Consider the following 18,050-nt stretch of genomic DNA (forward strand, 5'->3'; position numbering starts at 1 on the left):
CTGACCAGGATTATAGTCACTGATGCCTCATTAATAGGTTAGGGGGTGCATTATGAACTCACTGAAAGTTCAGGGCCTGTGGAACAAGAAATTTCTCTACATACCAATGTCCTGGAACTTTGTGCCATCTACAAGGACTGTCAGACCTTTCAGGATCACCTCCTGGGTTCAGCGATTCTCATACTCACTGACAATACCTCTGCAACGTATTATATCACCAGGCAGGAGGGAGCACACTTCAACGTGCTGTGTCAGGAGGCGATCAGGTTCTGGCAGGTTTGCAGCTGGGAAAACATTACCTTTGTGGCTGATCCCTTACCTGGGATACACAATCACTTGGCGTATCACCTCTGCAGAATTTTCTCCTTGACTCATAGGTAGTCTCTGAAGCCCAGTATCCGGCAGAGCATCTTTGCAGTTTGGGGCATCCTGATGATTGACCTGTTCACCACAAGAGAAAATAACAAATGCCCACTGTTCTGCTCCCCAGAAGTTCTCAGTCTGGGTTCCTGGACTGCTGCTTTTCACCTGAGCTCGGAATTGGTGCTCCTGTATGCCTGTCCTCCAATTCCGATCATCCTGCAGGTTATTCATAACCAGAAATTGGATTGTGCAAAACTCATTTGTATTGCTCTCGCATGACCAAGGCAATGTTTGTTCTCCAACCTCCTCACATTGTTGGTTTGGCCTCCCATATCCCTTCCTCTTCATCCTGACCTGATTCAACACCACAGCCAGATTTTGCATCAAGCAGTAATCTCCCTGCACTTCATGATGCTACATGGCTAGATGATGAGAAACGATGTTTGGAAGCAGTCCCACAGTCTTGCCTAGGGCTGAAGCCCTCCACCAGGATGGCCTATTCATCCAGATGGAAGTGATTCTCAGCATGGTCGTTATCCTGGCGAATTCAACCAATGCTGGCTTGAATCCAGGACACCTTAGAGTACTTGTTACACTTTCACTTTTCTGGTCTTGCACTTAGTTCATTGAGAGTCCACCTGATGGCTATTTTGGCACCTCTCTCATATGACAAGGGGAGGGGCTACAGATGCAGGGTGTGAGCATCACCCCCAGGGTACTGCAAGGTACTGCAAGGCAAAATTCTTCAGCTCTGGAGCATGGTGCGAGCACACCCCCACATGGAATACGTGTCTGTATCACATTTTGAGGAACCACAGTTACAAGTAAGTAACCATTTTTTGCTGGCACCCAAAGGGTCTGGCACACTAAAGGAGTTACTCCCAGGGGACTGGATTGTAAGCATCTTGGGGTAGGGACCATCTTTTTGTTCTATGTTTAGCACAATGCAATCCTGCTGTATGACTAGGGGTCCTAGTTGCTTCTGCAATACAAAATAATTAGCATTAACTAATAATAGTACAAGCCCTGTAAATCCATGCCAGGGTGGATCTAGTATGCTTAGCTGTGGGGGAATCCTGGTGCTGCAGCCATAGCCTTATTCTTTATTCTAGTTGCTGATTCCATAGAGGAAAGAGTATGTAGTAATCCCTACATCAAATGAGACTTTACTAGCCAGATGGTTTGTAGAACAAAGAGATTGTTAATTACTGGGAGATTAATTTGATCCTTGTGGCTAGCCCTCTGACAAAATGAGATTTTATACCAGCTGAGAGAGAGGCAGAAAGAGTACTCTTCCTTTTAATATCCAGCCTTATACAATGTATCAACTTTACAGATTACAAATGTGACAGCTCTTTATGTCTACCAGCGTATTATATCGGCTGTTCCACAGGCACGGAATCTGATATGTTTTACTTTTTTATAACGATCTGGAAATCAGTAGTTAGACTGCACTGCTGTCCTTCCAGCAATACAGTGATGTTCCAGAATCACACCGGAATGCCACTACAATGAAATGAAACATTGCTCAGCTCAGTGTTTTGCCCAACACACTCGCTACAATAAGAAACAGTGAAGTTGTTAAATTAAAATTATTATGAAGTGTTTAGAAAAGTAAGACTAACCAAAGCCATAACATTCAAATGTAATATAGTGTCTCCCATTCCATCCTTACTTATGCAATTGCAAGACAATGGTTGTAAGCTGTGGCTGGGGTTTCAGTTTTAACATTGAATGTCCTTAATTTTGCTTGTTTGTGTTACAAACAGGATACTGTTTACTTAGTTTCCATGTCTTTTCTTTTTTTGCAAACATATGTATTTACTTGAGCTACCCTAAATAAATGCTTTTATCATTCAGGACACTCTACTTAATATTTGTATGGCTAAATCCTTGAACTGGTATTGGGCTATGGTGCCCAACAATGATGGAATTGGCTGCAGATTTCTTTTCAATGTCATTCTGCACAAATGCTCCATCAAAGACATATGTGTGATCAGACAGCATGGCCTCCTCAGATTCCTCACATGCATATTTTTATTGGAATTCTTTCTCATTGCTATTTGATAGCTATGTACATTTTCATTTTTCTTGACCTCTGTTATCCAGTATCTTTACATCAAATGATTTGTATTACTATGGGCCAGAGCCTCAACTAGGGTAAATCAGCATAACTCCATTGTGTGATCCTGAACAACCTACAGTTCTCACAGTTCTGAAGATTCGGAGCAGGCTGCACATCGGGGACAGAAGGATGGTGAAGAAATTTGGCATCATGTGACCTCCAGAAGAAAAAAGGGGAACATCCATGTACCAGCAGGGCAGATACAGGTAAGTAACCGTTTTCATGTTCTCTCCACAGGTACTAATGCGGAGAGTGGACCAGATGATACGTCTGAGGGAAGGGAGCAGAAAGAGACTCCGCCGATTGGAAGGCATGAGATGCACTGTCCTAGGGTTGGGGGTTCCACAACCACCACTCCCAAGAGAAGGAGGCGGGTGGTGGTGGTCGGGGACTCTCTCCTCAGGGGGACTGAGTCATCTATCTGCCGCCCCGACCGGGAAAACCGAGAAGTCTGCTGCTTGCCAGGAGCTAAGATTCACAATGTGACGGAGAGACTGCCGAGACTTATCAAGCCCTCAGATCGCTACCCCTTCCTGCTTCTTCACGTGGGCACCAATGATACTGCCAAGAATGACCTTGAGCGGATCACTGCAGACTGCGTGGCTCTGGGAAGAAGGATAAAGGGGTTTGAGGTGCAAGTGGTGTTCTTATCCATCCTCCCCGTGGAAGGAAAAGGCCTGGGTAGAGACCGTTGAATCGTGGAAGTCAACGAATGGCTATGCAGGTGGTGTCGGAGAGAAGGCTTTGGATTCTTTGACCATGGGATGGTGTTCCAAGAAGGAGGAGTGCTGGGCAGAGACAGGCTCCACCTAACGAAGAAAGGGAAGAGCATCTTTGCAAGCAGGCTGGCTAACCTAGTGAGGAGGGCTTTAAACTAGGTGCACCGGGGGAAGGAAACCAAAGCCCTGAGGTAAGTGGTGAAGTGGGATACCGGCAGGAGGCACGAGCAGGAGCGTGTGAGAGGGGAGGGCTCCTGCCTCATACTGAGAAAGAGGGGCGATCAGCAGGTTACCTCAAGTGCCTATATACAAATGCATGAAGCCTGGGAAACAAGCAGGGAGACTGGAAGTCCTGGCACAGTCAAGGAATTATGATGTGATTGGAATAACAGAGACTTGGTGGGATAACTAACATGACTGGAGTACTGTCATGGATGGATACAAGCTGTTCAGGAAGAACAGGAAGGGCAGAAAAGGTGGGGGAGTTTCACTGTATGTAAGGGAGCAGTGTGACTGCTCAGAGCTCAAGTATGAAACTGCAGAAAAACCTGAGAGTTTCTGGATTAAGTTTAGAAGTGTGAGCAACAAGAGTGATGTCATGGTGGGAGTCTGCTATAGACCACCGGACCAGGGGGATGAGGTGGACGAGGCTTTCTTCCAGCAGCTTGCAGAAGTTACTAGATCGCAGGCCCTGGTTCTCATGGGAGACTTCAATCACCCTGATATCTGCTGGGAGAGCAATACAGCGGTGCACAGGCAATCCAGGAAGTTTTTGGAAAATGTAGGGGACAATTTCCTGGTGCAAGTGCTGGAGGAACCAACTAGGGGCAGAGCTCTTCTTGACCTGCTGCTCACAAACCGGGAAGAATTAGTAGGGGAAGCGAAAGTGGATGGGAACCTGGGAGGCAGTGACCATGAAATGGTCGAGTTCAGGATCCTAACACAAGGAAGAACGGAGAGCAGCAGAATATAGACCCTGGACTTCAGAAAAGCAGACTTTGACTCCCTCAGGGAACTGATGGGCAAGATCCCCTGGGAGAATAACATGAGGGGGAAAGGAGTCCAGGAGAGCTGGCTGTATTTTAAAGAATCCTTATTGAGGTTACAGGGACAAACCAACCCGATGTGTAGAAAGAATAGTAAATATGGCAGGCAAGCAGCTTGGCAAAACATTGAAATCTTTGCTGCTCTTAAATACAAAAAAGAAGCTTACAAGAAGTGGAAGATTGGACAAATGACCAGGGATGAGTATAAAAATATTGCTCGGGCTTGCAGGAGTGAAATCAGGAAGGCCAAATCACACCTGGAGCTGCAGCTAGCAAGAGATGTTAAGAGTAACAAGAAGGGTTTCTTCAGGTATGTTAACAACAAGAAGAAAGTCAAGGAAAGTGTGGGCCCCTTACTGAATGAGGGAGGCAACCTAGTGACAGAGGATGTGGAAAAAGCTAATGTACTCAATGCTTTTTTTGCCTCTGTCTTCACAAACAAGGTCAGCTCCCAGACTACTGCACTGGGCAGCACAGCATGGGGAGGAGGTGATCAGCCCTCTGTGGAGAAAGAAGTGGTTCAGGACTATTTAGAAAAGCTGGACGAGCACAAGTCCATGGGGCTGGACGCGCTGCATCCGAGAGTGCTAAAGGAGTTGGCGGATGTGATTGCAGAGCCATTGGCCATTATCTTTGAAAACTCATGGCGATCGGGGGAGGTCCCAGATGACTAGAAAAAGGTTAATGTAGTGCCCATATTTAAAAAAGGGAAGAAGGAGGATCCTGGGAACTACAGGCCAGTCAGCCTCACCTCAGTCCCTGGAAAAATCATGGAGCAGGTCCTCAAGGAATCAATTCTGAAGCACTTAGAGGAGAGGAAAGTGATCAGGAACAGTCAGCATGGATTCACCAAGGGCAAGTCATGCCTGACTAATCTAATTGCCTTCTATGACGAGATAACTGGCTCTGTGGATGAAGGGAAAGCAGTGGACGTGTTGTTCCTTGATTTTAGCAAAGCTTTTGACATGGTCTCCCACAGTATTCTTGCCAGCAAGTTAAAGAAGTATGGGCTGGATCAATGGACTATAAGGTGGATAGAAAGCTGGCTAGATTGTCGGGCTCAACGGGTAGTGATCAATGGCTCCATGTCTAGTTGACAGCCAGTATCAAGTGGAGTGCCCCAGGGGTCGGTCCTGGGGTCAGTTTTGCTCAATATCTTCATAAATGATCTGGAGGATGGTGTGGATTGCACCCTCAGCTAGTTTGCAGATGACACTAAACTGGGAGGAGTGGTAGATACATTGGAAGGTGGGGATAGGATACAGAGGGCCCTAGACAAATTGGAGGATTGGGCCAAAAGAAATCTGATGAGGTTCAACAAGGACAAGTGCAGAGTCCTGCACTTAGGATGGAAGAATCCAATGCACCGCTACAGACTAGGGACCAAATGGCTCGGCAGCAGTTCTGCAGAAAAGGACCTAGAGGTTACAGTGGACGAGAAGTTGGATATGAGTCAACAGTATGCCCTTGTTGCCAAGAAGGTCAATGGCATTTTGGGATGTATAAGTAGGGGCATTGCCAGCAGATCGAGGGACGTGATCGTTCCCCTCTATTCCACATTGGTGAGGCCTCATCTGGAGTACCGTGTCCAGTTTTGGGCCCCACACTACAGGAAGGATGTGGAAAAATTGGAAAGAGTCCAGCGGAGGGCAACAAAAATGATTAGGGGACTGGAACACATGACTTATGAGGAGAGGCTGAGGGAACTGGGGATGTTTAGTCTTCAGAAGAGAAGAATGAGGGGGGATTTGATAGCTGCTTTCAACTACCTGAAAGGGGGTTCCAAAGAGGATGGCTCTAGACTGTTCTCAGTGGTAGCAGATGACAGAACAAGGAGTAATGATCTCAAGTTGCAGTGGGGGAGATTTAGGTTGGATATTAGGAAAAACTTTTTCACTAAGAGAGTGGTGAAACACTGGAATGCGTTACCTAGGGAGGTGGTGGAATCTCCTTCCTTAGAGGTTTTCAAGGTCAGGCTTGACAAAGCCCTGGCTGGGATGATTTAGTCGGGGATTGGTCCTGCTTTGAGCAGGGGGTTGGACTAGATGATCTCCTGAGGTCCCTTCCAACCCTGATATTCTATGATTCTATGATATCACTGATTAATAGAATCCTTACCTTTTCTCTTCCTTATGCCTCCCCCAATCCATTTTGCTAGTTAAACGCTGAAGCAACACTCAGCACAGAACCATCTACCTTTCTCAGCATACTTAAATAAGTACCACAGTAAATAGAGGCATATCCCTGCTCAGAGCAATGGTCTGTGCAAAGACAAATATAGAAGAATTGTGATTTATTTATATCTGAGAGTATTTTATGGAGCAAAGCCAACAGTGTGCCTTTCAGAACAATGTTGGAAACACAGACAAAGGTGGTTGCATCCATTTTGCAACAACTTGACAGCTCTGTAAGTCTGTGGATATCTGCTGTAAGAGTCAGGGAGTTCTCTGAAGATTTTGAAGGTGGTGCTACTTATTGTCTGCACAAGCAAGTCAGTCTCAGGCTTGAAACATCCTCTCCCTTTGCTGAGTTCTAAGCAACATTCAGAGGTTCCCCCCTCCTAATATCCTTCACCCACCTCATCCTGATTATTGAGTGTTAGTGCCGTCTAAGTGAACTGGAAGCCTCCAGGCTCTGTCAGATTGTCACTGAATAAGTTCCTAAAGGTAATGTATCTTGTACTGTGAAGAATGATGTATGATAGGAGATGCTGGAAAGAATCTTAAGGTTACTGACTTTCTTTTAAATCCAGGCTGCATATTATAACTTCATTCTGTGTCTCTTTTTGCACTGGCATAGGTCTATCTGAAAGACTAATCTTATCTTTAAAAGCCAAGTGTAATGTAGTTAGCACATATAGAGTGATACACCAGCTATCACTCCCCTCATCCTATTTCCTAATGATTTCCGTTGGGGGGCTTAATGAACACCACATTATGTAGCCCTGCATATAAATCATGACAGCCAGTTACTGGATTAACAAAGCTTGCTTTGAGCTCAATGAAGCTCTTTTTACTGAGATTAACTTTACCTTCAAATGTGGAAAATACACACAAAAAAAAAAGTCTCCTTGACTGGCACTTAGAATCATAGAATATCAGGGTTGGAAGGGACCTCAGGCGGTCATCTAGTCCAACCCCCTGCTCAAAGCAGGACCAATCCCCAGTTTTTGCTTCAGATCCCTGAATAGCCCCCCTAAGGATTGAATTCCCAACCCTGGGTTTAGCAGGCTAATGCTTAAACGACTGAGCGATCCCTCCTACTTAAAGAGTGAGCTGTTTAAAAAATTGTTTCAGTGATGCAATGTTGTGAAATAAAAGCTAGCAGTTTGTGTGTTTTTTCCGGCAAGAACAGGAGACGAGTTTTGTTCTCTGGCCTGTCTCTGGGGCATGTCAGCTATGTGTTGCTAACTCTGGGCAGAATGAAAAGTTACAATCTTGTCTAAAGGCAAGATGGGTGAGGTAATCTACTGGACCAACTTCTGTTGGTGAGAGAGAGAAACTTTCAGGCTTACACAGACTCTTCAGGTTTTCTTCAGGACAGAAGAAGAGCTCTTGAAAGCTTGTCTCTCAAATACCCTGGGACCAACATGACTACAACAACACTGCAAAAAATCTGGTTCTGTGCTATTTGAGCAAAGTATTAGCCATTTCTTGGTGGACTTCTTTCCTGTTGAACATTCTGGGGTTCCCCAATACGTCTGCGCTTAAATTACATCTGCATTAGTTCACATTTGCTTTCTGTAAAAACAAAAAAAAAAAAAACAGTCAATACTTTAAGAAAAGAAAAATTAAACTGTGTTACATCAGTGCATATCACTCCCTAACTATGCACAACAAAATGAGACATTTAGCAACTTATTTAGAATTAAAGACATATTTGATTCTCATTTGCCAAGGCAGTGGGTCACCTAAAGATGACAGTGCCACATTTCCTAAACAATTGCAATTCAGTTTCATTGGTGTAATTATTAGTAGTACTATTACAGTAGCTCCTAAAGGCCTCAGTCAGGAAATGGGGGGCTTATTGTGCTGGTCACTCTACATCAATCTAATGGAAAGACAGTCCCTGCTTCAAACAGCTTGCAATCTATGTATGTGACTAGAGACAACAGGTAGCTACAACAAGCAGATGGAGAGGCTCAAAGTAAGAGTGAGATAATTATAATTCACATAATAAATGGTAGTCATGGAACATCAGCTGCCTGCCTATGGTCAGTGTTCTGTAGGCATCATGGCAGACGTGCATTGTAATGAGAGAGTTGAAGGTAATGCAATGACTTGTGGCTATTTATGGTGCACTCCTGTGCAGACTGGTGGCATGGGTATATGCAAAAAGGTGTTTTAAGATGTCTATGATTCATTTTAATAAAGAATATGAAGTGACTGCAATTGCTCCAAATAGGTTTGGAACATTGCAAGAAACTTTTTTGTGCTATTTCTGTATTTTGTGGTTTTCTGTACACTAATACTGTACACGTAAAGGTTGAGATTAATGACTAATTGTAAGTGGTTTGATTTTGATTTTCACAAGCCCTAGGGATTTTTTGTACTCTAATCATGAGCTGTTGTTTCTTTAAATTGCAGGTGAATCTATTTGGAAAGCTTTTTTCTTCACTCCAAACTTTGATCCAGAAGGCTCCAACGGTTGCTATAATTCCCACGTGTGCTATTGCTATGGAAGGCTTGTCACACACCATAACCCACCGCTACTCTTTGATCTCTCCAGAGACCCCGGAGAGAAGAATCCACTAACACCAGAGACTGAACATCGTTTCTATGAAATCCTTGATGTCATTCAACAAGCTGTAAACAACCATACAAAATCATTGCACATAGTCTCCAACCAGTTATCATGGGGGAATATCCTTTGGAAGCCCTGGCTTCAGTTATGTTGCTCGTCCTTCTTTCTGTCTTGTTACTGTGACCATGAGTCAGAAGAAAAAGCAAGCTTGCCTAAGGCATGACACCTCTGAAACACACACACTTGCTTTTGGGATAAACATATCTGCAATTTTACCTACAATCATTGGAACAAGCAGTATTGGTAGATTGTTTTGCTTGAACCACTACAATACCTTTACAATCCCACTGGGGCTCCTAGGACTCTATCATAGGTTTATAGTATCTGCTGGAATCCCAAATCCTACTATATAGGGTAAACCATCTTTTAAATACACCATTGCCAAATATTTTGGGGGGAGGGAAAACCAATCCTGGACCCTCCATTCCATAAACATGACTGTTTATGTTGACCTTCTGTTTGTTGACCGTTGGCCCCACACAGTTCCCAGTGGCCGCAGTTTGCTGTTCCCGCCAAAGGGGGATGCAGGAAGCCGCAGGGACGTGCTGACTGCTGCTTCCCGCAGCCCCCCTTGGCCGGGAATGGTGAACTGCAGCCACTGGGAACGGCAGTCAACATAAACAAAATGTCTGGCAGCCCGCCAGTGGATTACCCTGATGGGCCACGTGCCGAAGGTTGCCAACCCCTGCATTAAGTTAAGGGTTCTCAAATAGGGTTGTGAGCTGTAAGCCCTCAGGCGGTTGGGCTCCAGCTGTCAGCCCCATACCTGGCTGACTCTGAAGCCCATGCGTGCACCCAGCTCTGCAGACAGCACTACCATCAGCAGCAGCACAGAATTAAGGGTGGCAATGGGACACTAAGACGTCTGTGAAAAGTGATATTGACAAAGTTTCTTCACCCCACGCCCCCAGCACTAAATAGTAACTATGTAAAAAATAACTTCTCTGCTTATAACAATAATTAGATAAAAATGTATTTTAGTCTTAATGTAAAAGAGGTGAGAAAAGGCAAATTCATTTTAAACAATAGGGTTATAAATTTATCATTTAAAATGTATTTTTAATTTATAAGGGGGGGTCGCATTCAGAGACTTGCTGTGTGAAAGGGGTCACCAGCACAAAAAGTGCGAGAGCCACTGCATTAGGGGGTTTCTGGTGGTATTAGCAAGTCCCTAACACAATATGATCTTTGCTGATATTAACACTCAAAAACTACATTTAGCTAATATTAAAGTTGTGACACTGTTTTTTCGAGCTGCCTGTCATGGTAATATATGTTTTGATTTAGAGTCTAGCCCTCTGCCTATTATAACCTAGTGTTTTATTTGCCTTTTTAATGAAACTCATGCACTGAAGCTCAAGATTTCACAGATTTATCCATGGCATCCATACATTTTTCCTGGTAAGTATGGTGTCATATTTCCCATATTTCCTATTTTGGATGGTTCATTGCAGATTTATCATTGTGCAGTTTTTCTAAATGTTATGCCATGCATGCCATCTGTAGGTTGACAATAACATAGCAAGATCCTGTGTATTGTGACAAGTCAGGTCAAATAACTCCCTGATAACCAATGTGGGCTATTTATATTACAGCTGAAAAGTCATGAGATGGCCATTCAGCTTGGTTTCCTGTCTGCTTTATTAAATCACAGCACATACATGATAAATTTAGCAACAAAGAAATCTGTTTATGCTTGTTTTACTGCAAGTACTTTTCGACTGTCATCTATGGGAACTTTTCAAGCATGAATGTATGCAACATTATACGTTCCCATACATTTCTTGCTTACTATGCAGTGATGTATTCAGCTGAGTTATTTTACATTGTTGAACCCATCTTTGTCCTCAGAATTCCCTAGCTGTGACCTCAATAAGGCTCTCAATGGATACTCTTAAAAACGTCCATATCTTCTTCCTTTCCTCTGTCAGTTGCCCAGCTTGGTATCTTTTTTTCTGCATGATGCTGATGCAACTGTTCCTTTTTAGATGCAGATAGCAGTATATGTTCTCTAATTCAAGAGAGGTAATTACCAAGAGCGGTAATGACCAAGAGCAGTAATTCCTCCACCCACCTCTTTGATCTCTTTTCCCCAACTGAATTAGGACTGTCCAATACCCCCTTTTTCTTGGAATCATCCAAGTCTTTCCGATCTCCATGCCTAGGAGCTTTATACACCTCAAATTCTTCCTCGCCCCTTTCCATTTGTCTCCATATCTATTCCAATCACCACAGTAGAAAGAAATCTTTTTGAATAGATGCAATTTTCTGACCTCTACTACTTTAATCCTCTACGTATTAGTTAAGGTCTAATAAGAATGCTTAAGTTAACTGTATATTATAACATCAAAGATGTTTAAAAAACATGGACAGTTGAAGTTATTTCTTGTTTGTGCCACATTTCATATTTACAAAAATATGATTTAATTTTTTGACACTGAAAATAAAATCTGCAGTCTAATTTTATAATTGTTACTTCAATAAAATTGTATTAAGAATAACACTATATTTTTCAGCAGTTATACTGGATGCTATTTTGTTTAGTGCTTAATAAAATAATCCCCCCACATTACAAATGTATTGTACCTTTCAGTGGCATATCAGATCCTGATAATTAAAACAGTCTTGTATTTATGCAGAATAAAAAGTGAAGCACAATGTACCATCTTGTATAGTAGCATCATCTGCACTAAGGCAAAGTTTGTTTTTCACAATGGTTTGATGGTGGCTCATGCATAAATTCTATTATTTATTAATGAGAAATGTGTGAGAAAAGCTTGCTCCTGCACTGCGTTGAGATTGACTCTTCCACCCCTTTAGTTTAATTGTCCTAGCTGTACAAATGCTTTAACATGGTACAGGGTAGCAGCCTAGGTCAATTTGAATGTATGCTTGGCTTCAGAGGAAAGATGGTCTACTGGTTAGTGCACTATCTAACTTCCCCTGGACCTCAAATTTATGAGTAGTACCATTACTTAAAGTTTAGCATGTGTGAGATCAGGGTCTAAAAGAGAGATAACAGATGGCTAAAAAAGAAAGGCACTGGGAGACTCAGAGAAAGGTATTACTTAGATTTTTTAAAGTACATTTAGTCTTACTCTCTTCTTCTTTTTGTGGGCAAGGGGGAGCCAGTGGAGAGATTTGAATAATAGTTCCAAAGTTGAACATAGTAGCACAGGGAAAGAGAAATTAACAGGTAAAATGCACATTGATGAAATTATGCAGATAATTAATAATATAATTAATAATATTTAATTATGATTGAAAGTGCACAGATACATTGGACCTCTGCATAATTAAACAAAGGTGGCAATTTGAATATGAATCTTTTCAGCCTTGCAATAGTTTCCAAAGGAACCTTCCAGCACATGCATTTACACTGTAAATCAAAGCCCTTCATTTCGGAATACAATAACATTAATTATCCAAAGAAAAGGATTTGCAATGAAAATTTGGTTTTGCATTCAGAATTTTGATATTTTATTCGTTCCAGATTAACTAATTGTAAGGCAATTAAACATTTTCCTTGTTTGCTTTCAAAGCCATATTGAAAGACCTGCAGGGAGGGTGTGGAGGAAGAGACAGAGTATCAATCCCTCATAGCTTTTTAGTGCAGTAGTGAAGTCCCTCCTCCACCCAAAGGGGAGAAAGGATTTGAACAGGGCTCTTGTACCTCTAATGTGAGTGCCTTAACAACTGGGCTATAGAATAGTATGATGGTGGGGGTCCCCTCAGTTTCTCCTGTTGAAGCTGTCTCCTTTCCTCCCACCCCACTGCTGCTTCTTGCAAAAACATCATAGTGCCTATCACCAATAGAGGGATTGCAGCAGAGAATCCCAAGCAGAAGGAGGTGGCTCCCTGCAACCCAGATGTAGGTGCTGAACTCCCTGACAGGATGGGGCTTAGGACACACCCCTCACCTTGGTATCTCTCGTTGGTTAGCTTAGGTAGGGAGCTTCCTAGCATGCTGCCTTTTGTGAATCCCTTTCTGAGATGTCTGTCTCTCCCCATTCATTGTATAGGGTGCCTAGGCACCAGACTCAGGCTTTGTAAATCCCAGACTTTTTCCAGGTGCTTAAACGTTAGGCATCATGATGCTCAGTGTCCTCATGCCTAAGTACCTGTGTCAACCTGGGCCATATGGTTTTAGCGATCAAAGTTAACACACTCAATTATACCTGTAAGTGTTTAGCCTTCAGAAAACTAATATGATGCGCCACTCCTAAATAACTGGATGTCCTCATTTTGCACAAGCTAATGCTTCAAGTAGCTCACATTGCAGTAATATAAGCTGGAAAGTCAAAAGCATATAACAATATGGAGAACTCCATTTGTGAGAGGAATGGTCATGACCTCATGGACAAAGACAGATTGAGAAAGACACTTCTGGCCACTTTCACAAGCTGAAAATACAGGACCTTTTGGCCAGGGTGTGTGTGTGTGGCGGGAGGGGTGCGGGGGAGAGGTTTCCTGAATTTGGAAGCCTCTGACAAGTTGTCAGCATGAGAATTCTATAAACAGGGCAGACACCAGCTCCATCACACCTTTTGTATGGTTTCTCCTTTCCACTAGCACAATCTATATCTTATATGAAAAGAGCTTCATAACTTCTGTCTTGACCAAGCATCTGCAAGCAGAGAAACTGAATGGTCTGGACCTGGTCAGCATACTAATGCACTGCGGCTCAATCTGCCACACTAGCTAACCAGTCACACATGCTGAAGAAAAGAATGACAGAACAGAGTCCTGCATCATGGAGTACGAGAGAGGCCATACACCCCCTGGAACTATTCAGAATGGCAAGCAGCATGCCACTGAAGTGTGAGTCCATGTGCCCATGCTAGGATGAATTAGAGGGAAAGGAGTGACTTTGACTGCTTAAACAACTACGAGTCCTTGTGGCACGTTAGAGACTAACACATTATTTGGGCATAAGCTTTCATGGGCTATAACCCACTTTATCAGATGCATGGAGTGAAAAATACAGTAGGTAGGTATAAATATAGGGCAGATGAAAAGATGGGAGTTGCCTTATGAAGTGGGGGGTCAGTGTTAACAAGGCCAATTCAATCAGGGTGGATGTGGCCCATTCCCAACAGTTGACAAGAAGGTCCCTGGTTCCCGGACAGCCACCAGCCAGACTGCCTCAGAATCTGGGCCCTAGGAGCCATCAGATTCCCATGGCTTCCAGGCTTCCAGCTCCTCAGCACCTCGGAAACCCAGGCTCTCCAAGCTGCCCAGCATCCCAGGTGACAGGGTGTTGGGGCTCTGGGTAGCTCAGGGACCCTTCAAAATATTTAGAAAATATGAAACCAAATTTTATTTTCAATTTTTTAAAACAAAGTGTTGGGATTTGTGGTGCACAGGAAATCCTAAAATTTATTTTTTCATAGAATCATAGAATATCAGGGTTGAAAGGGACCTCAGGAGGTCATCTAGTCAAGCCCCCTGCTCAAAGCAGGACCAATCCCAAACTAAATCATCCCAGCCAGGGCTTTGTCAAGCCTGACCTTAGAAACCTCTAAGGAAGGAGATTTCACCACCTCCCTAAGTAACTCATTCCAGTGCTTCACCACCCTCCTAGTGAAAAAGTTTTTCCTAATATCCAACCTAAACCTCCCCCACTGCAACTTGAGACCATTACTCCTTGTTCTGTCATCTGCTACCACTGAGAACAGTCTAGAGCCATCCTCTTTTGAACCCCATTTCAGGTAGTTGAAAGCACTTATCAAGTCCCTCTCTCATTCTTCTCTTTTGCAGACTAAATAATCCCAGTTCCCTCAGCCTCTCCTCATAAGTCATGTGCTCCAGCCCCCTAATCATTTTTGTTGCCCTTTGCTGGAGTCTTTCCAATTTTTCCACACCCTTCTTGTGGTATGGGGCCCAAAACTGGACACAGTACTCCAGATGAGGCCTCACTAATACCTAATAGAGGGGAATGATCATGTCCCTTGATCTTCTGGCAATGTTCCTACTTATACAGCCCAAAATGCCATTAGCCTTCTTGGCAACAAGGGCACACTGTTGACTCATATCCAACTTCTCATCTACTGTAACCTCTAGGTCCTTTTCTGCAGAACTGCTACGTAGCCATTCGGTCCCTAGTCTGTAGGGGTGCATGGGATTCTTCCGTCCTATATGCAGGTCTCTGCACTTGTCCTTGTTGAACCTCATCAGATTTATTTCGGCCCAATCCTCTAATTGGATGCAATCCACACCATCCTCCAGATCTTTAATGAAGATATTGAACAAAACCGGCCCCAGGACCGACCCTTGGGTCACTCCACTTGATACCGGCTGCCAACTAGACATGGAGCCATTGATCACTATCTGTTGAGCCCGATGGATTCCTTCCATTTCCGAATTTTATTTTATTTTATTTTATTTTGGAATTGCTTGTGGAATGGAAATTCTAGTTCTGGCCAGCTCTTCTGTTACTTTTGAAAATCACTTAATCACTTAGGCCAAGATCGTCAAAGATATCTAGGTGCCTAACTTCCCATTGATTTGAAGTCCTTTGAGGATCTGGACCACAGGTCTTGCAACAGAGTGGCAAAACACCTAAATAAATTTAAAATTCTGCTCTTAATTCTTTTCAGTGCTAATCAGACTAGGTTCCCTGGCTAAGTTGCTGTCTCATATCACATGGAATAGTGCCTAAAGTATTTTTCTTTACGTTTAGAATTAAATTTAAAATAACAAATACAAAATATAGCTATGTTCTGCCAAACACATTTTTTTTTATTTTCCTTTGTGCTTTTGCTATTAAATAGAGAAACATTTTTTTTCTCTCGATAATATTGTATTATCCCTGGCTGGCATGAAAAACATTATGAAATGGTTGAAATTATTATGCACTGCTCTTTATTGTGACATTGATTGTGAGACAATTTGGTGCAAACTTGCTGTTTGTAGCAATATTTATGATAAAAGGATGGAGCAAGAAAATGTCAAGTGCTTAGCAGACTCGCATAGGGCTTGCAAGAGAATATTTTTTCTTAGTATGCCCTCATCACTGCTGAATTAAAATAAGTTATCAAGAAAAAAAATTAAAAATGAGTTTTCCAGTCTGATGGTGATAAAAAAGATTACTCTAAGCATATTCCATATGTAAGAACTTCTTTGATTTTTTCTCGTTTTTAATCTCTTGTGCAGTTCCCCTTTAAAAAAAGACAATATAACTGGAGTTAAGAAAACCAACCTGCCATCAGCAACTATGTGCTGATTGCCCTGTAATAGTCAATCTTATACTATCTTAGATAACACATTGGGAAGCATTTGATTAATGCCACTGTCCAGATAACTCTTTAAGCTCTAGGGAGATTGGTAGAGAGGAATTTCAGACCCTAACGTCTCTCTGTCTGGTACATATGAAAAGCGCAGTTATCCAGTGTCATCTCATCACTCACTAGGCTTTTAAAAAACATTACTTTGCAAAAGGATCATCTGGATGCCCTAGCCTTCGCTCTGATGCTTGCTAAAAATAAACAGAGATTCTCTCTGACACTAAGATTTATGCTGCTGAACGACACCCCTCTTTGATTATCTTTCAGTGAAATTCAGTCATGAGAGGCCACCCTTAGCAGCTAGATGGCATTCTGCCCTTTCTGGAAATTAATGACAATGACAAAAGTGGTTTGCCAGCACTCAGGCAGCTGCATTAATGTGAATGGTGTGAATGCTGCAGATACTTAGTTTTGCCTATCAATTTGAAACACTCAATAGCAGAATATATAAAAGGCACTTTCCTTCAAACTTTTAACTTAGGCTCAGTTCCATGTCTCTTGTATGAGTCTCTTTTTGCAAGAGGGGTTCAGACCCTCACAACCAGAATTCAATTTATGGCTTGAGAAACACAAGCTCTGTTAAACTGTTTGTTTGTGCTCCTCAGATATTTAAACGTGTTTTATGAATGCACAGATATCTCTGTGCAAGCATGGAGATTGCTGTACTGTAAGATTGTGTAATATTTCATGCTGGAAGACTTGTTAAACTCTTGTTAAGGGCCGGACACTGGCTTTAAGCCATGGTGCACATTGTGGGGAGAGCTGGAGGGGAAGCAGTACAGTAGGAACCCCGGAGGAATTCTTGCTGGTTCAGGCCAAAATTCCTCTTTGGGCTTCAGCTCAGCCACTCATTGAAAACACACAGGGTGCATTCCCCACTCTTTCAGCTCTCTCTGTTGCCTACTGCTGAGGGAGTTGTGGGGCCCTAACCTTCATGGCCAGTGACATTAGCATGAAGTGCAAGACTATAAATGTGGCTAGCCCTAGCACCTTGAAGATCTATGCATGTTACACCTCATAAATGTGTTCAGACACCTCAGATTCCCAGAAAGGGGCCCTTGTGGTCATACCCTGACATCTCAGATTCCCTAATGCAAAGAAGAGGGAGGCTTGGACCCAGAGTACTATCTTCAGGAGCGGAAGAGATGGTGGTAAGAGAACTGCACTTTCTATTTTAAAGCAGATGTATAGAGAGGGCATTCCCCTTGCAATAGGGTGACCAGATAGCAAGTGTAAAAAATAGGGACAAGGGGGTGGGGGGTAATAGGTGCCTATATAAGAAAAAGCCCCCAAAATCAGGACCATCCCTGTAAAATCGGGACATCTGGTCACCCTACCTTGCAAGGCAGCAGTGGCTGCTGCCGTTGCTGCTAGCAGAAAAAGTGGCCCTCCATTTCCTGAGGGATTGCTATGAATTCATGTTTGTGCATTTTGAAGTTTGTATTAAAAGCCTGGAGGAACGAAGAGCCTCTATGAAAGGCTTTGAATTTAATGGAAGTTAGGTGCCTAAACAGCTGTAAAAAGCTGGCCCTTTGTGTTGGTTCTCTGAATAAATTACCAGACTCCCTTGCCCAAAAGAGGTTTTTACCTTTTGTGCTTTAAAAGGGGGTCTCCTATTGTTCAGGGGAAGGACTTTAGCACCTGGAATTGCCATCCTTACGTATTCATGCAGAATCAGCTGTGATTTAACCCTAAGGATTTTAGCTCA

General features: G+C 43.0%; 1 protein-coding gene across 4 annotated transcripts in view; it reads left to right on the forward strand.

Moving 5' to 3' along the window:
* Nucleotides 1-11,447, forward strand: part of STS (steroid sulfatase) — a 178,201-nt gene extending 166,754 nt beyond the window's left edge. For all 4 annotated transcript variants that reach the window (XM_084648910.1, XM_084648908.1, XM_084648911.1 and 1 more), the window contains one exon: nt 8,840-11,447. In XM_084648910.1, coding sequence (XP_084505036.1) covers nt 8,840-9,219 — 380 coding nt within the window. In that variant the 3' untranslated portion in view covers nt 9,220-11,447. The remainder of the gene's footprint in view (nt 1-8,839) is intronic.
* Nucleotides 11,448-18,050: the final 6,603 nt, after the last annotated feature.

This window comes from Lepidochelys olivacea, assembly GCF_965140295.1.
Source record: "Lepidochelys olivacea isolate rLepOli2 genome assembly, chromosome: 1".
Lineage (NCBI taxonomy): Eukaryota > Metazoa > Chordata > Testudines > Cheloniidae > Lepidochelys > Lepidochelys olivacea.